This window comes from Ursus arctos, unplaced genomic scaffold (genome assembly GCF_023065955.2).
Source record: "Ursus arctos isolate Adak ecotype North America unplaced genomic scaffold, UrsArc2.0 scaffold_28, whole genome shotgun sequence".
NCBI classification, from domain to species: domain Eukaryota; kingdom Metazoa; phylum Chordata; class Mammalia; order Carnivora; family Ursidae; genus Ursus; species Ursus arctos.
In genome coordinates, this window is record NW_026622963.1 from 27,663,111 (window position 1) to 27,682,945 (window position 19,835).

The following is a 19,835-nucleotide window of genomic DNA, read 5'->3' on the forward strand; positions in this document are numbered from 1 at the left end:
ACCTGTAAGTTATTCTGCCAGAAGAACCAGTGAATGAATGCACTCTCCTCCTATGTCTTGAGCTGACCTGTTTGAGTGCTGTATTAGTCACGGCCCTCCAGAGAAATGGAACCGGATATATACAAGCAGAGATTTATTTTAAGAAATTGGCTCACATGATTGTGGGGGCTAGCAAAAAATTTGCTGGCAGGCCAACAAGCTGAAAACTCAAGCAGGATTTCTATGTTTCAGTGTGGAGGCAGAACTCCTTCTTATCCCTAAACCTGTCTTTCCTCTCAGTGGCCTTCCACTGCTTGGATAAGGCCCACCCGCATCATGGAAGAGACTTTCTTGAAAGCCACCTGACTGCAAATGTTAATCGTGTCTAAAAAATACCCTAGACGAGGGTTTGACCAGACTGGACACCAGAACCTAGCTAAGGGGACACACAAAATTAACTATCACAAACCCATACCCCCTGAATCTAGAGATTTATTAAGTTACTATGGATATTCTTCAAGGGGAGGAAAATAAGGATGTTAAAGACTGACAGCTATTAATAATATTACTATGAGCTTATAATCACAAAGTCTGGAGTTGGGATATTGTTTCTATTTATATCCTGCTTGCTTACAGAAAATATTTGAAGAATCAGAGTCAAGAGCAAAAATCCAGAGATTATCAAGAGAACTAAAATTGAGCTTCACTGAATATTCACTCTAGCGAGTAATAAAATCACATATTATGTTATGTCTACTAACTCACAGGATTTTGGAACTAGGAAGATCTCAATTTGGAAACCACTGTTTCATATCCACGAAATCCAGGACTAGAGAGAGAAATTTATAGAAGGTCACACCCTATGAAGCCATGGGCCTCAGCCTCTGTGCAACCAGTCCACACATTCAAAGTAACCCGACGTTTATTGAGCACCTACTGCATGCCAGGCTTTCTGCCAGACACCTTGCTAGGTACTGGGAACACATGCCAGGCTTTTTAAAATTGGTACCATCACCATGACACTTTAAGGTATGGAACTATTATCCCTGGTTTCCAGAAGAAAATATTGAGTTGTAGAGCGTAAGGGATTTAAATGCCTGAGGTCACAAAGCTACCAAGTCCGTTGTTGGAAATCAAACCCAGGCAGCAGGGGGCTGAGTATCTGTCCTTGTTCATCATATGATAGTGTTTATAGCAGGGAAAATAAAAGCATATGCAAAGGTTTTCCGGGTTTGCTTTTTTAATGTGTTAGGAGGGACAATATGAGACAAGAGTCTTAGAACGTGCCTGGCAGTAACGCAGCTAAGACAGGAGAGCAGAGGAGTGGGGCGTGCATAGATCCAGATTTCTTGGGGGCCTGAGGCTAATGTAATCTGGGGAGTGCCCTTTCAAATACAAAGTTATGAACACAAAATTAGGCGCTAAAATGAATATTCGCTTAGCACAAGGAAACACCGCACAGCAAATTTTTAAAAGTTGATCAACTACTGCAAACATTACACGATCCGGGAAAAAAAAAAGAAAGAAACACAATCATTTCATTCATGAGCTGCCTGGTTCACCTCTACAATACTTTTATCTCTATATATTTGTTCTGCCCACTCTTTGATTGCCCCGTCCTATGACAATGCAGTATTTTTTACAGAGGAAATGGATGATGTAGTCCTTCCTCTCACGTGGTGGATGGAAATTTTATTTTTATTCTTAACAGTTTAGAACAAATTCTTTGTTGGTGGTCATGTAAAGTTCAGGATTGTTGTCAAAACTGAGAAAACCTCTGAAGATTTATATATGAGCTGTGAGATTTCGGGGTATTCCACATTTTCTTAGGAAGTGACTAATCTTGCAGTCCTCAAATTCTCTGAATTGATGAGACTCCTTAACCAGCTTGTTGTCGATTCCCTCACTATAGTATGTGTTATAAGTTTAAATTATGTTGTCGATGCCAACAACAACAAATTTGGGGGCAAATCAGCAAGAAACTTAAATCTTCGCCCAAAGTGTTCAAATGATGGACTCCTCTTAGTTAACTAATCTAGTTATCAAAAAGATCTGAGGGCTTAGTCATCACTTCCATTAGAAATAGAATATCTTTCTCTTAATGAATTTCTGCCTTCGACATATCTTTTAAAAAGTTTTACAATTTTTTAAAGCCAGAATGATTTCTATTGATTTCATGTTTTTTTAAAATCACATTTTGTATACAATCCATAAGTTTACCTGAACTTGCTCTCAGTTCTTTTTTGTTTGGTTTTGCATTATTATTTTTTATTTGTTCACTTGAATAAGGTTGACACGTGATGTGACATTAGTTTCGGGCGTGCAACATAGGGATCCAATTTCTCTATCCTTATGCTGCTCTCAGTTCTTTAATAAATTTAAAGATGACACAATAGGTTTACTTTCATCCAAATTAGGAATCTGTGATTTCTCACTTCTTTTATTGAAGTGTTCCAAAGCATCCTTCCAAATTCTAAGAAAATTGCATATTGAAGGTTTATCAACTTTTTGCGTAAGCTTTGTGCCTCTCGTTTATGTTTGATCTCCTCTTCCAAGTCATCGAAAATACATTTTAGAGCTCTTGACACATCCCACACTGCAAGTCTCGAACAGCCTCATCATGGGCAGACATTCTCATGACACTTAAATTCCTGAAAGAAAAATCCAAGCTTGGCCAATGGGAAAAGAAGACATGCAACGGACACAACATAGGAAGCAGTCAATAACTATAGGCATGGCAGGGGCAGAGGGGGACGAGGACAGGAAATGCCCGAGGCGGCCCCCGATCGCAGTGCAAATATTCTATTTTTGCAAATTTACAAAAACTTATGACCATGTGAACACATTGGCCTCCTCCCAGACCTCGGAAGGACCCTAACACCGAATCTGCAAGGTGGAGAGGAGGTATCCCGACGAGGACGGGATAAGGCAAGACAGGGTTCACGGGACTGTGGGCAGGTAAGCCTGGAGAACAAGGGCAGCTCAAGGACACTGACAGAGCTCGCGCTGTGAGTGATGAGATGCTCTGCAGGGTTTAGCGTTTCTTTCAATTGCATGGGGGAAGGGAGAATGCGAGGTTAGCATTTAATGGGTGCGAGTGTGAGCTGGGGGCGTTGCAGAAATTGTGGAGATGAATGGTGGTGATGGGTGCAGAACAATGTGATTGTGCTTAGTGCACAGAACTGTACACTTACGAAGGGTGACGATGGTGAATTTCATGTTATGTACATTTCACCACAGCAAAATAAATTTGAATACAAACACATTTTCACATTTTAACAATTTTTTTTAATTGAGCTCATTACAGATTCACAATCATAATAATATGGAAAAATTTCTGGGGCACCTGGCTGGCTCCAGTCAGTAGAACATGCAACTCTTGATCTCAGTGGTGAGTTCGAACCCCAAGCTGGGTGTAGAGATTACTTTAAAAAAAAAAATTTTTTTTTAATCTTAAAAAAAAAGAAAAAGAAAAAGAAATCTTATACTTTACCTAGTTTCTCCCCTGGTCATTTTTTGCAAGACTCTGGTATAATATCACAACCAAGATACTTACACTAATATAATTAACGTACTCCAATTCCCCAGTTTTACTTGTACTTGTGTGTGTGTGTGTGTGTGTGTGTGTGTGTGTGTGTGTGTGTTAGTCTATGCAATTTTATCCCCCATGTGGGTTTGGGTTTCCACCACCATAGTCAACCTACACAACAGTCCCAACACCACAGGGATCCTTCATGCTGCCCTTTTATAATCACGCCCACACCCCTCCAACCCTGCCCCCATCCCAAACCCCTGTCCTCCATTTACAAAACGTTATCATTTCAAGAATGGTATATAAATGGAATCATACCTTCCTCTCCTTCATACATACCTTCTTGGTTTGGTCTTTTACACCCAGCGTAATTTCCTGGAGAGGCATCCAATCTAACACATGCATCAGTGATGGGCTGCTTATTGATCCTGGGTAGTGCTCCGTGGCATGGTTGTGTCCCAGTTTGCCTAACCACCTATTCCTGAGGGACATCTGGGCTATGGAAGGACCGTTTGGGACTATTACAGATAAAGCTGCTCTGAACGTTTGCCTATAGGGTTTTGGGTCGACATGAGTTTTTATTTCTCTGGGGAAAACGCTCAGGAGTGCCCTTGCTGGGCTCTCTGGTAGTTGTGTGTTTGGTTTTTTAAGAAACTGCCCAACGGTTTTTCAGAGTGTTTTCCAGAATGTGTTTTTCAGCGCTGGTTCATTCTACGTTCCCACCCACAATGAATGAGCGATTCGGCTTGGCTGTGTCCTCACCAGCATGTGGTGATGTCATTAGCTTTACGGTCACCATCCTGAGAGGTGTGTAGTGGTGTCTCGTGATTCCGATGTGCATTTCCCCACCGACTACTGACGCTGGGCATCTTTTCATGGGGCAGCGTGTTAAGCACAGGAGTGGGATGGCAAAATGGACACTTCCGAAGGATTGCTATTGGAAGGGGTTCCAAAAGTCCCTGATAAGGACCACTGGAGGCCTGAGCCAGTCCTTGAGAGCCAACAGACAGAGAGTGGTGGGGTGGGGGCTTCCAGAAAGGCTTAAGGAAGTACAATGGGCCAAACATGGCGACCAGTGAGACAGGCGGAGGCGACTTCCTGCTGAAGAAGACGGAGGAATCCAAAATAGAATTCGGTCGGGCAATGTTGAGTTGTGCCTACAAAGCATCCGTGTAGCCCAGGGCATTTGGATATGAGTGTTCAAAATCAGGATGAAATCCGGGCTGAAGACATGGATTGGTAAGCTCCTCGATTTTCATCACTAAACTTCGCAGGGGAGGGACCTGATTTTTTGAACTTCTGGTAGACCGTGGACCCCGGGCACCTGGGGACCGCTGCAGAGGACCCAGCAATCCACACACACACCAAGCGTTTCCCAGAGCACGTGACTCACCTCACATACCTAAGTGCTATTTTTCAGTTATATGTAGATTGGATTATAATTTCATAAATCCACTTACAAAAATTAATTTTAGATTTTTCCATTATGACTACTTTTCAGTCAGATAAGAAAAGCGCTCAAACTGATGTAAAAGTGTGCAGAATGTTTAATCGTCTACAAATGGCTGTGACTTCTGGCTGGTTTGTCTTCCTAGGGACCAGGGGTCTCCGCTGCTCTGAAGCCCTGGCCCTCGGGTTCCCTGGATATTCTTTCACTGAGGGCAATCTTCCACCTGCTGTCCTGGGAGACTCCCTGCCCTTCCGCCTGCCCCCTCTCTCCCACCAGTTCTTCTGCAGGTCACAGGTGGATGCAGACCTTCCTGCCGAACTTGAGAATCCGCCTCCCCAGCCTACCCCTTGCAGAAGCCCACCTGCCCCAGGGCTGATCCCCTTTGAGCTGTGCCTGGACCCCCTCCCACGGGCCAGGCATTGCTCCCCCAGCCTCTGGGGAAGATGTTGCCAGCTGTGTCTCCCAGGTGCTTTTTCCCACAGCTGCTGTGAGGTCTCCTTTGCTGCCTTTACAAAGATTGTAAAATTACATCTCCTAAGCTCTTCTGATCTCCAGAAGTACAACGCCCACACACCTCACCCCTACCTTCACCCCCAGCTCCGTAGTATGAAAACAAGCTGAGCCACCAAGATGGGCAGAAAACAAACCATGGGGTCTCCATAGGACTGACTCAGCGTTGTGCCTATCCACGTACAATAAAGCACGCAGTGAATGTGGGTTCCAGCCTCCCCTCTGCTATCTCATAAGATTGCTGCTTAATTATAATTCCAAAGAAATTGAGCTTATTTTTGGGAGGGAGGGGGAGGGGGAGGAAAAGCGAGCTTGGCCTGTTCTATCGCTGAATTGTAATCCCTGATCCTTTGTGACACAGAAGCCACAGGTCAAATCCAAGATCTTACTGCAGACCGGAGGGGATTGTTCTCCCAGGAATATAAGACGGGCCTCTTATCTCGTAATAATACCCCTGAAGTCCCCTGCGCTGAGAATTAGCAAGCCTGATGACACGGAGGGCGACAAGGGGACCCCAGCCTGCTGTCCTTCTGCATCCATTTAACTGATTCTGTTTTCCAGCTCTGGCCTCCGAAAGCTCTATCGTGCTTTTCCAACAGCAAGAGAAATCGGGAAGCTTCGATTTACTTGTATTTATCTTTATGCCTTATTTTTGGAGTTTTCTAAAATTAAAAATCCAATGTCCAGACCCTGGTTATTTAAAAACAGGCAAGTTAACTTCCGCTGCATAAAATTTCCCTGGAGGCCCCGAGATTCCTAAAACGAAGCCATCTGAGGAAGCTGGGAGGTAGGGAAGGAAAGGGAGAGAAATAGTCACCGAGAAGACCCTGCTCTTACTTTGCCTCCTTGGTTTTCCTTCCAGAATCTTCTCGGGCCCGTGATCCAAGGACCTCGCACCCCCACCACCCACCCCGTGCCACTTCCACAGCTGTGCCAGCCGAAGGGAGGGCCCCCTGAATTTGCCAGCACTGCCCCCTCCTCAGAGTGATGCCGGAGAAGACCTAGCTCCCCCCATGGGTAAGGAAAGGGCCTTCACAGCAACTGAAATGAGGGGGTGTCATTCCTTTGAGGCTCACTACAAAAAGTCCCCCAAGCTTCCCATTAAAACAGAATGTCATGGGACACCTGGGTGGTTCAGTTGGTTAAGTGTCTCAGATCATGACCTCAGGGATCTGGGATCGAGTCCCACACCGGGCTCTGCGCTCAACAAGGAGTCGGCTTCTCCCTCTCCCTTTGCCCCTCCCCCCAGCTTGTGCACGCATGCGTACTCTCTCCCTCTCTCTCAAATAAATAAACATCTTCATAAACAGATAAATAAATGAATAAATGAATCAGAATGTTATAGGCACAGTTACATGGAGAGTTTATCCCTGAAATCAGTAGATCCAATGATTTGGGGTGTTCACAATTTTTTGGAGAAAAAAAAATGGAGAAATACATACGCATTTGCTAGCTCTTTATTGTGCCAAGAAAGGCTATTTTTAAAACAACTACTTTCTACTAGCGTGTTTAAGAAAAAGCGCTTTAACTCAGGCACGTCTATGGATGCTCGCACACATGCAGAAAGAGAAACCCTCCAGAGTAAGGAGCAGTCCGTTCATTGACAATGAACGTCAAGCTTTCTGAAAAGCCAACCACTGTCCCAGAAGCCCTGGTTTGGGGGTATCAGTCCCCTCCCTCAGCCGTGTGTGGGGGCCCCAGGCTGCATCTCCATCATCACTCAGCAAAGATTGGTGGGTTTGAGGGCCCCCGATATTCTGCTGGGAGCTTCTCCAGGAAATGTACATAAGAGTGAATCCACTCCTCTGAAAGCCATCCCCTCCCTGGAGAAAGAGCAGAAAAATGAAAGAGACCGATGACCACAATGCCGTGGCCATTACTTACCCGTTGCTCACCCCGCTTCAGGGTGGGTTTCCCAGGTCAGTGTAAGTCTGAAGCTTGAACTTCAAGGGTGACAGTGGCCTGGCCCAAAGGGCGGCCAGCACTGCCGTGCAGCCTGCTCCCGGGCCAGTTGCAGAAGGAAGGCTGCCTGTTTTCATCTTACCATAAACCCTAAGTCTCTCCAAATGCCCTGCAAAGACCCAGCAAGGCATCTCTAGTCCCACCTAGTCTGCGATGGATACCCATCGGATAGCAGCGAAGGTAGCTCAGACCTGCAGAAGGGAGAACGGACACCTTCCTTCCGATGCCCCAGCTTTGCGCCAGGAGGAAGGGCCCCATGGCCATTCCAAAGCAATGCGTAAGGGATCCGCAGCCTTTGAAAGGGGGACGCCCCCGCTGACCAGGGTTGCATAATCCTTGCCTCTTAATCACAGTTGACTTGCTTCGCAAATGCACGTTTCAAGCTTCAGCATCAGCACCGTCCAATTTATATTCTAATGGGAGGAAGGACAGCGCCTCCCTCTCGGGAGCTGGGCGTGCGCGGCAAAAATCAATTTCCCTCCTTTCTGCAAATGTTGTCCCACCTGAATGTGTGCCTCTGAGGCTGCAAGAGGAAACTGATCGCCCAGAAGTAACACACGCAGGCGAAGCTCACTGGGGAAAGGGGACAAGTTGGTGAACAGGCCATTAGAAAAAAAGACAAAAGACAGAAATACAAAGGACCAACAAATAGATCGAAAATATTGAGCACCACTGGTTACTTTTTAAAAATGTGAATTGAAACAGTGAGATTCAGTGAGTGATACAGTGAGTGTGTTTTTAAAGCATCCAATTGCCAAAATAATGTTACTATAAATCTTGTTTCCTAGGGTCTGAGGAAACCGACCCCATCGGAGAAGTAGAAACAATTGCCATTTTTCTGGAAGTCAGTTTTTCTGTGCATGGCAAACCTGGGAAACCCGCATACCCTCCATTACTTCCCCTGCGCAAATGTATGGAAATGATGAAGAATGCACAGAGAGGTCTTTATGTAAGGGCGGTCTCTACATATCCCAACAGCAGGAATTGATTAAATCAGTCGTGGTATATCTAAGTGATAGAACAGGGGAAGCTTACAGGATATGGTAGCTCTGTACTTGTTGAAATGGAAAGCAGTTCAAAGTATACTGTTAAGTTGTAAAAGAGTTTCAGACATAGTAAGCATAGGGGCACCTGGGGGGCTCAGTTGGTTGAGTATCTGACTCTCGGTTTGCGCTCAGGTCATGATCTCAGGGTCGTGGGATCCAGCCCCGTGCCGGGCTCTGTCCTCAACATGGAGTCTGCTCGTCCCTCTCCCTCTGCTCCTCCCCCTCGTGCTCTCTCTCTATCTCTCTATCTCTCTTTCAAATAAATAAATAATCTTAAAAAAAAAAGAAGAATGGCAAGTGTACATTTTTTTGGTTAATTCATCATTTCAATCAATAAATATTACGAAGCTAGAAGAACGCATCAAAGATCAAGATAGATAGTTCCCCGCTCTTATAAAGATTGCATTTACTGGGGCGATGGGGCCTGGGGATTGGATAACAAAAAATAAATAAGGAGCACTTGGGTGGCTCAGTTGGTTAAGCCTCTGCCTTCGGCTCAGGTCATGATCCCAGGGTCCTGGGATTGAGTCCTGCATTGGGTTCCTTGCTCAGCGGGGAGTCTGCTTCTCCCTCTCCCTCTGCAGTGCTCATGCTCTCTCTCTTGCTCTCTCATCTCTCAAATAAATACATAAAATCTTTTTTTAAAAAGACAGTAAATAAATAAGTTAGTGAAACAATTATCATAGTGTGAGAACTGCTATGCAAGGAATTAAAGAAGGTGACATAATGGAGATGTTTCTGAATTTTAAACCGAGATCTGAATAAGAGAAGGAAAAAGTAGTGAGAGTGGTCCAGGCATAGAAAACAGCTCGTGCAAAGGTCCTGAGGTAGGGCCAAGCTTTAGATGAACTGTTTAGATCTAGCCAGACCATGTAGCTAAAGCCAGGTGAAGGAGGGGCAGAGTGGTAGATGAGGCCAGAGAGGGGATAGAGGCTGGATCATGTGGGGTTTGGTAAACCAGGGTAAGGAGCTGGGAGTTTATTCTACGTGCTATGGGAAGAATTCCAGGTCTCAAACAGGAGGTATGATCTCATCAATGTTACTAAACCTCACTCTGGCCACTGAGTGCAAGAATGGATTTAAGAGCACAAGAATGGAGGCAGGGAGACGAGTCACTGGGGCTGCTACAGCCATCCATACAGTAAACCAGGCTTAAGGGTGGCTTGGACCAGGGGAGCAGGTGGCAATGGAGAGAAATGGACACCGTCAGGATTTATTTTGGAGCTAGTAGCAACAGTATCTGCTGGTGGATGGATGACTCGGAGCACCTCCCCTCATCCCTCCTGTTCCCCTTAGAAGCCTCCAGCTCTACTTCCAGTCCTTCCCTGCCAAAGTTCATCCCCTGCCGTCTTTGGGTTCTGTGGGATGACTGACACTGTAAACTAGATCTCCCTTTCCTCAAACTACCCCAAGCTGCTTTTCATTCCTTGCAACGCTGACCGAGGCCATCGAGCACTTGGGTGTTACGATCCTCCCAACAGCCCTTGAAGGAGGGCACAGCCATTGAAACAAGCAAAGCTCAGAGAGATAAGATGGCCTTCCCAGTTCAGAGTGGCAGAGCAAGGATTCAAACCCAGGGCTTCAGGGTCCAGAGGGGGCACGTCCTCCTCTCCCCCATGCTAGTTTACTACGATGTATCCAGCTGCTAGTTGGCTAGCAAATATGGCTACTTAAGCACTGAAATCTCAGCTCTCTTGTTTCACAGGAGAACAATGGCCGCCTACCCACACTGATTTCCCAGCCTCCCTTGCAGCTAGGTGTGGACATTTGACTTTCTCTAGTGGAGTCTTAGAAGAAATGATGATGCAAGCAGAAAAGTGTGACTCCTCCACACTCTTTCCCCTTCCTGCAGGCTGCAAGCCAGGCTTGGCAGTAAGCCAGCTTCGATGATGCAGCTTGCAATAAGGCTTTGGGGGGATTGCAGAACAATGACTTGGAAGGAACCTGAATCCCTGAATGACCACATGGTGCTGAGTCGGCCACCAGCCTGGAAAGCCCACCTGGCCTGGGTATGTAAGAGAGGAAGAATATAAGCTTGAATCTTTAAGTCATACTATTGTCCCATCTCTCTGTACAACTGTCCAGCCTTACGTTAAATGATACATCACATCGACATGACATATGTAGTTTAAATACCAGTGGCCTCTGTTGTCAAACACTAATTGAGCCCCTCAAACAGTCCCTCCAGACAATGCGGAGATCCTTGAGCTGTCCCCACTCCTGTCCATGGCTGAACTTGTGTAGTCTGTGGGCTAGAGTCAATGCCTCACGCCCTCCTTGGAGTACCTTCAAAACTGAGTTTAGGGGCGCCTACATATCTCAGTCTGTTGGGCGTCTGACTCTTGATTTTGGCTCAAGTTGTGATCTCAGAGTCGTGAGATCGAGCCCCTGTTGGGCTCCGGGCTCAGTGGGCAGTCTGCTTGAGATTCTCTCCCTCCGTCTGCCCCTCACTCCTCCTTGCACATACTCTCCTCTCTCTTTAAAACAAATAAATATTTAAAAATAAAAATAAAAAATAAAATACAGTTTAAGTTAGAAACCAAAATCAACAAGACCTCCACTCCAGGCCTGAGAATTTTTTTTACATACCGTTATTTATAAAAATATTTGAACTATTACATTTTCTTAATAAATGCCTAACAATTGATAAAGCAAAATTTAAAAATCATGCAATCTAATGATGAATCTGCTGGGGAAAGATTGATTTATTATTATTGTTGTTGTAGCTGTTGTTATTATTATTATTATTATTATTATTATTATTGAATTGGGTTTGTTCCAGAGAAGCCAGCTTCTGGGGAACACGGGATCTGGCTTTCGTATGTTAATAAATCATTTTACTTTTCAAAACTCTGGTGGGTCAGGGAGCAAGCCAAAACTGCTAGTTGATCATGATGAGAGTTTATTTATATCAGCCTGTGAGCTTCTTCCCAGGGGGTCCAAATTTAGAGACCAGCGTTAAGATCCCCAGAAACAGGTGTGACTCAGTTACTTCCCAGTAAGTTCCACTGAATACTGAAATAAACCCAGTATCTCCCCGCACTTCTCCGTGCTTCACAAGCCTGACAAAGCCCTCTGGAGCCCACAAGGAAACCAATCTGCTAGCAGATCTCGCTCTGTGGACACGGGATGCATTGGGCTGGAGGTGACGATACGGTCATACCCCACCAGCTTCAGCAGCCCTGCAGAAAGCGGGGTACAAGCTTGTTCCCCAGAGTGGCAAGTGCAGGTGTTTCCAGCATAAGCCCATCAGGAAAGATGGGGAAAGGCCTGTAAGGAAAAGGGGGGCCACATGCTTAGCAGTGGGAAATGCACCAGACTGGGATTCAGATGGGTGTGGATTCCAATCCTGCCTCGACTCTGTGCTCTTCAACTCGGGTAACTTTTTGAACCTCAGTTCCCTATAAAAACACCCACCCATAGAGGGTTATGAGGACTGAGGAAGCATCTATAGCACACGTAGAATGTTCTGGCAGGTTTGGCACTGAGTCAGTGACTGCAAAACAAAACCCAAGCGGATCCTGCCTTGAGATAAAGAAGGCAGCAAGCCTGCCCTCCTTGCCAAGTCGCCATGAAGGAGCACAGCCTGCCAGCTGGCCTCAAGGTTTCTAAATTGTCAAGGACAGGCTTCTGTGGGTGCTGTTGTGCGGCGGGTGGATATGCTCGCTGACCACATCCCAGCTGTTCTCCTGCTACTGTGGCTGCCCAAACCCTCCAACTATTCTCATGGCTAAACCAGCCGGCAAAGCACAGTCAAGGCCTCATGGAAAAGTGGGCTCCCGTCCCCTTCTTCTGTTGTCCAAATTCATGAACGACAATGAAGGACTGCCTTATTGGCTTTCTATTCCTGAGGCTGATAGCTCACTTTTTTAACAACAACAACAAAAAGTGTAAAGCCAAAAAAAGAAAAAAAAATCCTTCATTTGCCTTGCCTATGGTCCTTATCATTAGACAGCAAACGACTGGCCTATAGGAAAGAAGGCTATAAAAAGCAACAGTGAATTCATTAGGCCTTCTTTTTTATGATGGGCACAGGCACTGGATTTCTAGCTTCAACACATGCCCATAATATCAAATATGGAAAACCAAGCAATGTTCTCAGTATAGTTTTGAGGCTCCCTCACATGCTGGGACCATGATGGTTGGTCTGATGGCCATTCCCCCTACTCCTTCCAAGCTCCTCCTCATGACTTCCCAGTCTCTGTAATGCACACTTACTCCCTCTGATACTTTGATACCCCTCCATCTCCCAGTGAAGCATCTGGGTCTCCCATCAGCCCCTACTTCCCCATACACTCTTAGCATCTTGAGTCATGCTCTCAATAACATTGTAACCAAGATTATTAGGGTCTTCTAGCTGGCCTCCCACCTCCTGCTTCTGCAAGCCATCTTCCATTGACCTACCAAAAATGCAGATTTATCTGCATCATTCCTCTGCTCAGTAACCTTCGATGGCTCCCTATGGCTCATTCTGCAACCAAGGTTCTCCATGATATGGCCCTAAACTCCTTCTCCATCACATCTCTCCTCCAGTCCCCACAGTCCAACTAGATTCTATCACTCCTTATTGAACTTACCCACCTTTGGCCATCTCCACGCCTTTTTCACGTCATTCCTCTGCCTGGAATACTTACCCTCTTTCCCATTCACCCATGCACTAAACTCAAATCCATCTATCAGAGGCCATCTCAAGGGAGACCTCTTCCATAAACACTTTCCCAATCCCTCCAACTAGCAATACACCTAACTTCGAAATCCCATGACCTTGAATTTGCACTTACTTTCCTTCTGTCTCTTGTTCCCCTCGACCTTGCAGGGTCAACTCCTAAACGTCGTTGGGGCTTCTGAGCACGGTCCGGTTGGAAGGGAAGGTGGGGAGACGGGCCTTCAAGGCACACGTGCAAAAGCACTGGTGTTACCAAAACGAGATGGGGAGAGAGATCAGAGGGAGCTGCTCAGACACACACACCCCCCCCCCCCAACATGCCATGCAGCCACGGAGACCTTCTGGCTCCTTCTTTTCCTTCTGTCCCTGGACTGCAAGTGTCTGAAAGGGTAGAGGCTGTGTTCCTTAAGTCCACGCCTGCCACAGGGTCGAGCACGGTGCAGGAATTTCCTGACACCAAGCGCGCTGGATTTATAAGAGCAGACGAGGCCTCTGGGAGGCGTCCAGCCTGCGCAGCTCCTTCCGGTCTGTGCAAAACAGACCAGTCTCCAGCATCCATTCCCTCCTGTTGTCTCACGGAGGCCAAGTGCCTCCTTCTTTAACAGGCTCCTATGAGAGCTTCTGACATGCTTCTCCTTTATGCTGCCCCGTTACTCCTGACCTGCGTTTACCCAGGAACACATAATGGGGTAACCCCCCCCATCCAAAGGGGCAGCCCCAGGTGCCAGCCCTGAGTGAAAAGTCCTGCCAATTCGCTTCGCATTGTTTTGTCCTCTGGGAAGAACTCCTCAATCAGTTTCACCAGGAATCCACCTTTTTTTTTTTTTTAAGATTTTATTTAATTATTTGAAAGAGAGAGAGAGACAGGCAGCGAGAGAGGGAACACGGGCAGGGGGAGTGGGAGAGGAAGAAGCAGGCTCCCAGCAGAGGTGCCTGATGTGGGGCTCGATCCCAGAATGCTGGGATCACGCCCTGAGCCAAAGGCAGATGCTTAACGACTGAGCCACCCAGGCACCCCAAGAATCCACCATCTGACGGTGCAGCTCGGCCCGCAGCCGCCACCCCTCCTTTGAAGCAGCCTGAGACAGCACAGTGCCCCACACACTGGTAGCACCCGCTTTCCCTGCGCTGGGCGTGGGGCCTCCTTCCACCAGGCGCGAGCCCAGCCGCCCCATGACGCTGCGCCCTTCTCTGCAGGCAAAAGCTCTCCCCCATAAAGTCAGGGCTCCCAGAAGGGGCATGGAGGGGGATCCAGCCACTGCACATTTCCCTGAGCCAAAAAAAAAGAAAAAGAAAGAAAGAAAGAAAGAAAGAAAGAAAGAAAGAAAGAAAGAAAGAAAGAAAGAAAGAGAAAGAGAGAAGGAAACAGTGGCCAAGACAGGGTGGGAACCCCAGCGCTCCCGTTTTCTTATACAAACGTGAGGCCAGATTTGAACCTCTCCCTTGGCAACCCTGCACGTGGGACAAGCGAGAAACTAACACAGACGTGACTCTTGCACTGCCTTAGACATTCACTTCCCCCACCCCTTGTTTCTTCAGGGCCTTACTTTTTCTTTTTTTTTTTTTTAACACTTGAACCCAGGTTCGCCTATTTCCTGTTGCTATTTTTAAGGAATTCAGGCCCTCTGCAGCAAAGAAAGACAAGCGTTCCCTGGAGCTTTTTATTAGGAATGTTTCTAGATTGCTGGTGGAAAGCATGTACATTTGTTAATTTGGACCCTAAACACACCCCACGGCCTCATTTAACTCTGAGCGCTCACGTGTCTATTGCAACCACCTATGTATCTTCCGACTTAATCAAGTACTTAATGAGCGGCATTAATATTCGTTGTCTTCTCCGTGGGAGCCTATGCTTATCGAGGTAAATAACGGTTGGCTGTCTCCGCAGCCTGTGGTTGAGCTAAGAATTGTGTGTCCTCATGCAGACAGTGAACTGTTGGTCCCCCAAGATGGGAAAACCCTGCTGGATGCTTTCCAAAGGCTTCATTTTAAAATGAGATGTTTCCACTTAACAGATCTTTTGCCAACACCAAGCATCTGGGCAGAGCAGTAAGAGATCCAACGGTGATAGGTGTTTAGAGATCCTTGGAGCGCGCTTATTATGGGCCAGAAACTGGGGATCCAATGAGGACCTGCCCTCACGGTGCTTACAGTCTGGTGGGAGAGACCTACACTTACAGAAAGGTCAGCCTAAGGAACACATAACTGCGAAGTGAGATCAGGGTTTGTCAGGAAAAGCAGGGGGTGCCGGGAGCGTTCCCTGAAGAAGAGATACTGGAGATCAGCTGAAATACGAATGTGGGGAGAGATTAATTACTCACCGACTATTAGGTCTAGGGCGCTCACGCACACACAGTATAACTCCTCTATTTATACCTAAAGAAATTGAGGCCCAGCAGAGCTAAATGTCTTGCCCAAGGTCAGAGCTAATTATAGAAACCGGCCATCCCAATAGCTAATCCTTTCCTGCTAAACCACATGGATTTTATTTACATCCCCACCCTAGATTATTTCAATACATTTGGCCAATAAAACACAGAATACTGAGTTAAAACCACATCCCTCAAGACCACAAGCATAAATAACGATCGCGTTTTAATGTGGATGATACCTTTTCATTTTGCGAATCCAAGTTCTCATCCTATCAAAATCCAAGAGAGTTTGTTTTCAGTACGGACGGGAAGGTCATAACCCTGTCTGAAACGCACTGGCAAATCTCTCTAACCATGCAATGCTAATTTGGGCGTGAGCTGTGTGTTTAGGCTGACTCCATGCCCCAGCTGGGGTTTCAGGTTTGCACATCGCGATAGGGTGGCCCTTTGCTGTTGCACTGCAAGGGTCTCTCCCCGGACTCCGGAAGCCTCTGGGGATTTGCCGCTGTCCTCGCCAGTGTGTTCCTGCGCTGCATGGTGAAACATTCTTTTGAAAAGCCCGTGAGTATCCACTTGAAGTCTGCGCGTTTGCATGTAAAAGCAAGGGCTGGAAAGAACCGCAGAGGATCGCACTCTGACCCGAGGTTACCTCTGGGTAGCGGCTGCAATGGGGAGGGGATGTGATACGGTCTTCTTTTTACTCTAGATACGCCTGAGTTGTGTAGCATTGTACACACGAACGTTTTGGTGTATTACGCATTTAATACGTGTGTATAAATTTTTATAAAGAAAAATCTTAAAACTAACATCTCAATAGAACAAAGGTGCGTCTCCGCGGAGAGCAGCAGCGTTTCTTCTGGATGTGACTGTCTATTCCAGAAACCTCAGAGTAACTCCCCTGTTGACCAGGACTGGAGGTGGAAAACGTGCCCTCCCCAACATCCCAGCGGGAAATTTGTAAAGTTGGAGGCACCTCGAGGGTCGCCGCACTTGCGGCCCGCGCCCCCCTCACGGATGCATTTCGGCAAGTCCCGACTTTACCGCGTGCTCACCCCCCCCCCGCACCCACCCAACGGGTGCGGGTGCCGGAGGGTGCGGCCGCGGCGGGGCGGGGCCATCCGAGCCCGCTCCCCCACCCCTCTCGTGTCCCCTCCCCGCCAGCCCCGCCCGCGCTCGCCCCCCGCCCGCGCCCGGGGCGCCTGGCCCGCCCCCTCCTCTAGCGCGCAAACGAACCTCGCGACGCGCTCGGCGGCGGCGGGCGGGGGCCGGCCGAGGGAGGGGGCTGGCCCAAGCAGCCCGACTCGGCAGTTGTCTCCCGAGCGCGGGCTGCGCCGCCCGAGCCGCTGGGCTGGAGAAGCACTAGCTGTTGGCTCCCGGGCCGGCTCCTCCAGGCGCTCGCAGGCATGCAGCCCGGGAGCAGGCGGCGTGCCCCCGGCCGCTGCTGAGCCGGCCGGGGCGGCGGGGACCAGCGCCTGCCGAGCCCCTCCCACCTTGCCCCGGGGCCGACGAGCAGCGCCCCGGGCGCCCCCTCTTTGCCCGCAGCCCCGCCAGCGCCACCCCCCGCGGGCCGCAGGGGCTCATGCAGCCGCCAAGGTAAGCGCGGGCCGGGAACCCGGCGGACCCGGCTCTGACATCCCCCAGGCGCCACCCGCACTTGCGGGGGCCACGGCACTGCTCTGGTCCTCCCCAACGCCGCGTCTCATCTTGCTCCCGTCTTGCCCAGATTTGGAGCTTTGCTGAACCTCGATCGCTTTAGCTCTTGGCAGCAGTAAAGTTTTTGTGGTTTAGTATTTGCTCTTTTTTCCTAAAATGCTCTCCCCGGGCAGCCGGCAGCGCGCGTGCTTGGACAGACCCGGCGAGCGTCTCTTCCACCGTGTGCGGGCTGCGAGCTCCCTTTTTCCCTCGCCGTCACCTCTTCTCCCGGCAGCCGCACCGCCCGGCCCGCGCAGCCTGGGACGGAGCCGGACAGAGGGTTGTCCCGCCGGGAAGCCCCACTGGCCCGACTCACCCGGGTCCCCTCCTTCTGCTCCGCGCCTGGCTCCCTAGGCCAGCTGCAGAGCCGCGGGACAAGCGCCTGCCCCCGGGGGCGTCGGTGCTACACCGTCTGGGCTCCGGTCCGAGCGGTCCTTTGAACTGGGAGCACCAGCGCGCCGGAAGGTGTGGGACTTGGGTTCAGTGCTAAGAGGTCGGACTCCCCAGTGGCCCCGGCATTCGTTCCTAAGCGGACGGGTGGGCCGGGCGGGCGGGGCACGGAGACGATTCCGCTCGCGGCTGGAGCCGTGGCTCATGCCAGGGAACTAGCTGAAGCAGGGGTACAGGTGTATTTAAGGGGAGGGCCGACGGGGGACGCTCGGTTGCAATTCTTGATTGCACTCTGTTAATGTAATTGCATTAGATTTGCTCGGAGGCAGAATCAATTCCCCCAGATTGAGATTTTTAATGGGAGCCTGCGAGTTGCTATTATGTGGTGTGGTTTCGGAAGGCGTTGAATTGTATTTATTTTATAAATCGGGCGTCTCGCGGACGGAGTAGGGGAAATCGCGCCATCTAGCGGAAATGGTAAGCTGCGCGGTCCTTTAAGGCGAAGAAGTTGGGTGTTCTCAAAGTCGTCTCGAGATTCCAGCGCCAGGTAGAGAGGCGGGATGAGCTCTCCTGGGAGGAGTAGTTATGCGTGTATCTGTAGTCGGACCGAGCGGGAGCGCCCAGACACCCCAAGCTCAAGCGACAGAATTACAGGTTGTACTGCGGGGCAGGCTATCACCTCGAGGAGACCCGTCACCTTCTCCATCTGACTTTAGGGTCCGCTCGCAAAAACAAAATGTTACCTGCCAGTAAGTGGATACCCGTCGTTCCAGCATCTATTGCAGGAAAAAAAAAAAGGTGCACGGACCTTACTTTCTTCTCCAGTGCATCAGAGAGGGGGATTTTTTTAGGGGGATCTTGAGCCATGACCCCTAGGAAAGAGATTGGCCGGGAAGGGCAGCTGAAGGACAAGTGGGAGAGGACCTCCTGCCGATCTGTGCAGGGACGGGATAGTATACCAAAATGGCATTTTTTAAACACATGCAGAGGGTTTCCTGATGTTCCACTGCCACAGCCCGTGACAGACAAGCCCCCTTTATAAGGGATGTGATCTCCAGTGAACCACGGAGCTGACTCTGCTGGGTGACAAGCCCAGCGGACAAAGGCTCTGGGTGGGGCACCCACACATCCAGGCGGGATCCACACTCTGTGGCTGGTTTTTGCTGCCACCTTCCAGGCCAGATGATATTAGCAATGAGCCGAGTCCTCCCTATTCTGAAGAATACCTTGGTTCCTTGGAGAGCAGCATGGTGGTCCCCTTGTGCTGAAGACCCTTGCCACCTTGAAATCCTCTTTCCTGTGGTGCTGGGGAGGGAGGTCCCAGATCCCTTTTCACCATAGCCCTGCTCCTACCTTTTCCCTTCCAGGTGACAGACAGGTGCTTACATTCCAAATAGACATGTGGAATGGTGGGGGGAGGGGCCGTATCTGCCTCCCCCATGCTGTTGTCTCTCCCTTTGCAGGTGTTTATTTAACAACCAGAGTTGTGACCAAAAGGATCTTGCAGTCACCTGGCATCTAATTCAAGGAGGGCTTCTCTGACCTTTGCTAAGAAACCCCTTACAAGGCATGACTGCTCTTCCCCCAGTGTGTGTATTTAATAGGACCCTTGACTTGGCCCTTCGGCCACCCCATGTGGGACCAAATACAGGAATTCTTAGATGAGGAGATGCAAAATAAAACGAATAGGTGCTGAGGATCCCTGACATTGGGACAACAAGTTTTTCAAGCCGCCATTCTACTGATGGTCACGAGAAGAGGGGCTGCCGTTTCCATTTCTCTAAAGAAACTGAGGTCCAGACAGGTAGAGCCCAGGTTCTGTGCGTTGAAAGTCCTTTTCCCTTCACCCTTGCTTCCAAACGAATCAAATTCAAGCACTTGCTTTTACCAAGTATGGCCCCCAAATTTAGTCAGGCCTTACTTAGGAGGTATGATCACCGATGTCTTGAGACGTCTGCCATGCAGGGAAGGAGACAGGGATAGACCCGAGTGAAACGGAACAAACACACTGGGATTACCAGACACCAGTGCAGCCTCATCTGAATCTGTTGGCTCTGTGAAATGAACAGGTCCCACTCCATAAAGATCACTGTTCTAGAACTTGACTTATAATATCCCAAAGGAAAGTTCAAATAACTTTGAAGCGTCTGAGGCGTTTCTGTGGCTCTTTAAGGACAATGGTTTGGCTTTTCAAACAACATCCATTGTTTATTCATGCGACAGACTTCACATAAAT

The 19,835-nt window shown here is 48.7% G+C and overlaps 1 protein-coding gene across 2 annotated transcripts in view; it reads left to right on the top strand.

Moving 5' to 3' along the window:
• Nucleotides 1–15,889: 15,889 nt before the first annotated feature.
• Nucleotides 15,890–19,835, top strand: part of RGMA (repulsive guidance molecule BMP co-receptor a) — a 45,314-nt gene continuing 41,368 nt past the window's right edge. Inside the window, exon 1 of one of the 2 annotated variants that reach the window (XM_044388381.3) lies at nucleotides 15,890–16,078. Coding sequence is in view for 1 of the 2 variants with exons in the window: in XM_026510405.4 (XP_026366190.1) it covers nucleotides 17,097–17,110 (14 nt within the window). In the remaining variant the exon portion in view is untranslated. Of the gene's footprint in view, nucleotides 16,079–16,776; nucleotides 17,111–19,835 lie in introns of those variants that run through there. The other variant, XM_026510405.4, reaches the window with a different exon arrangement.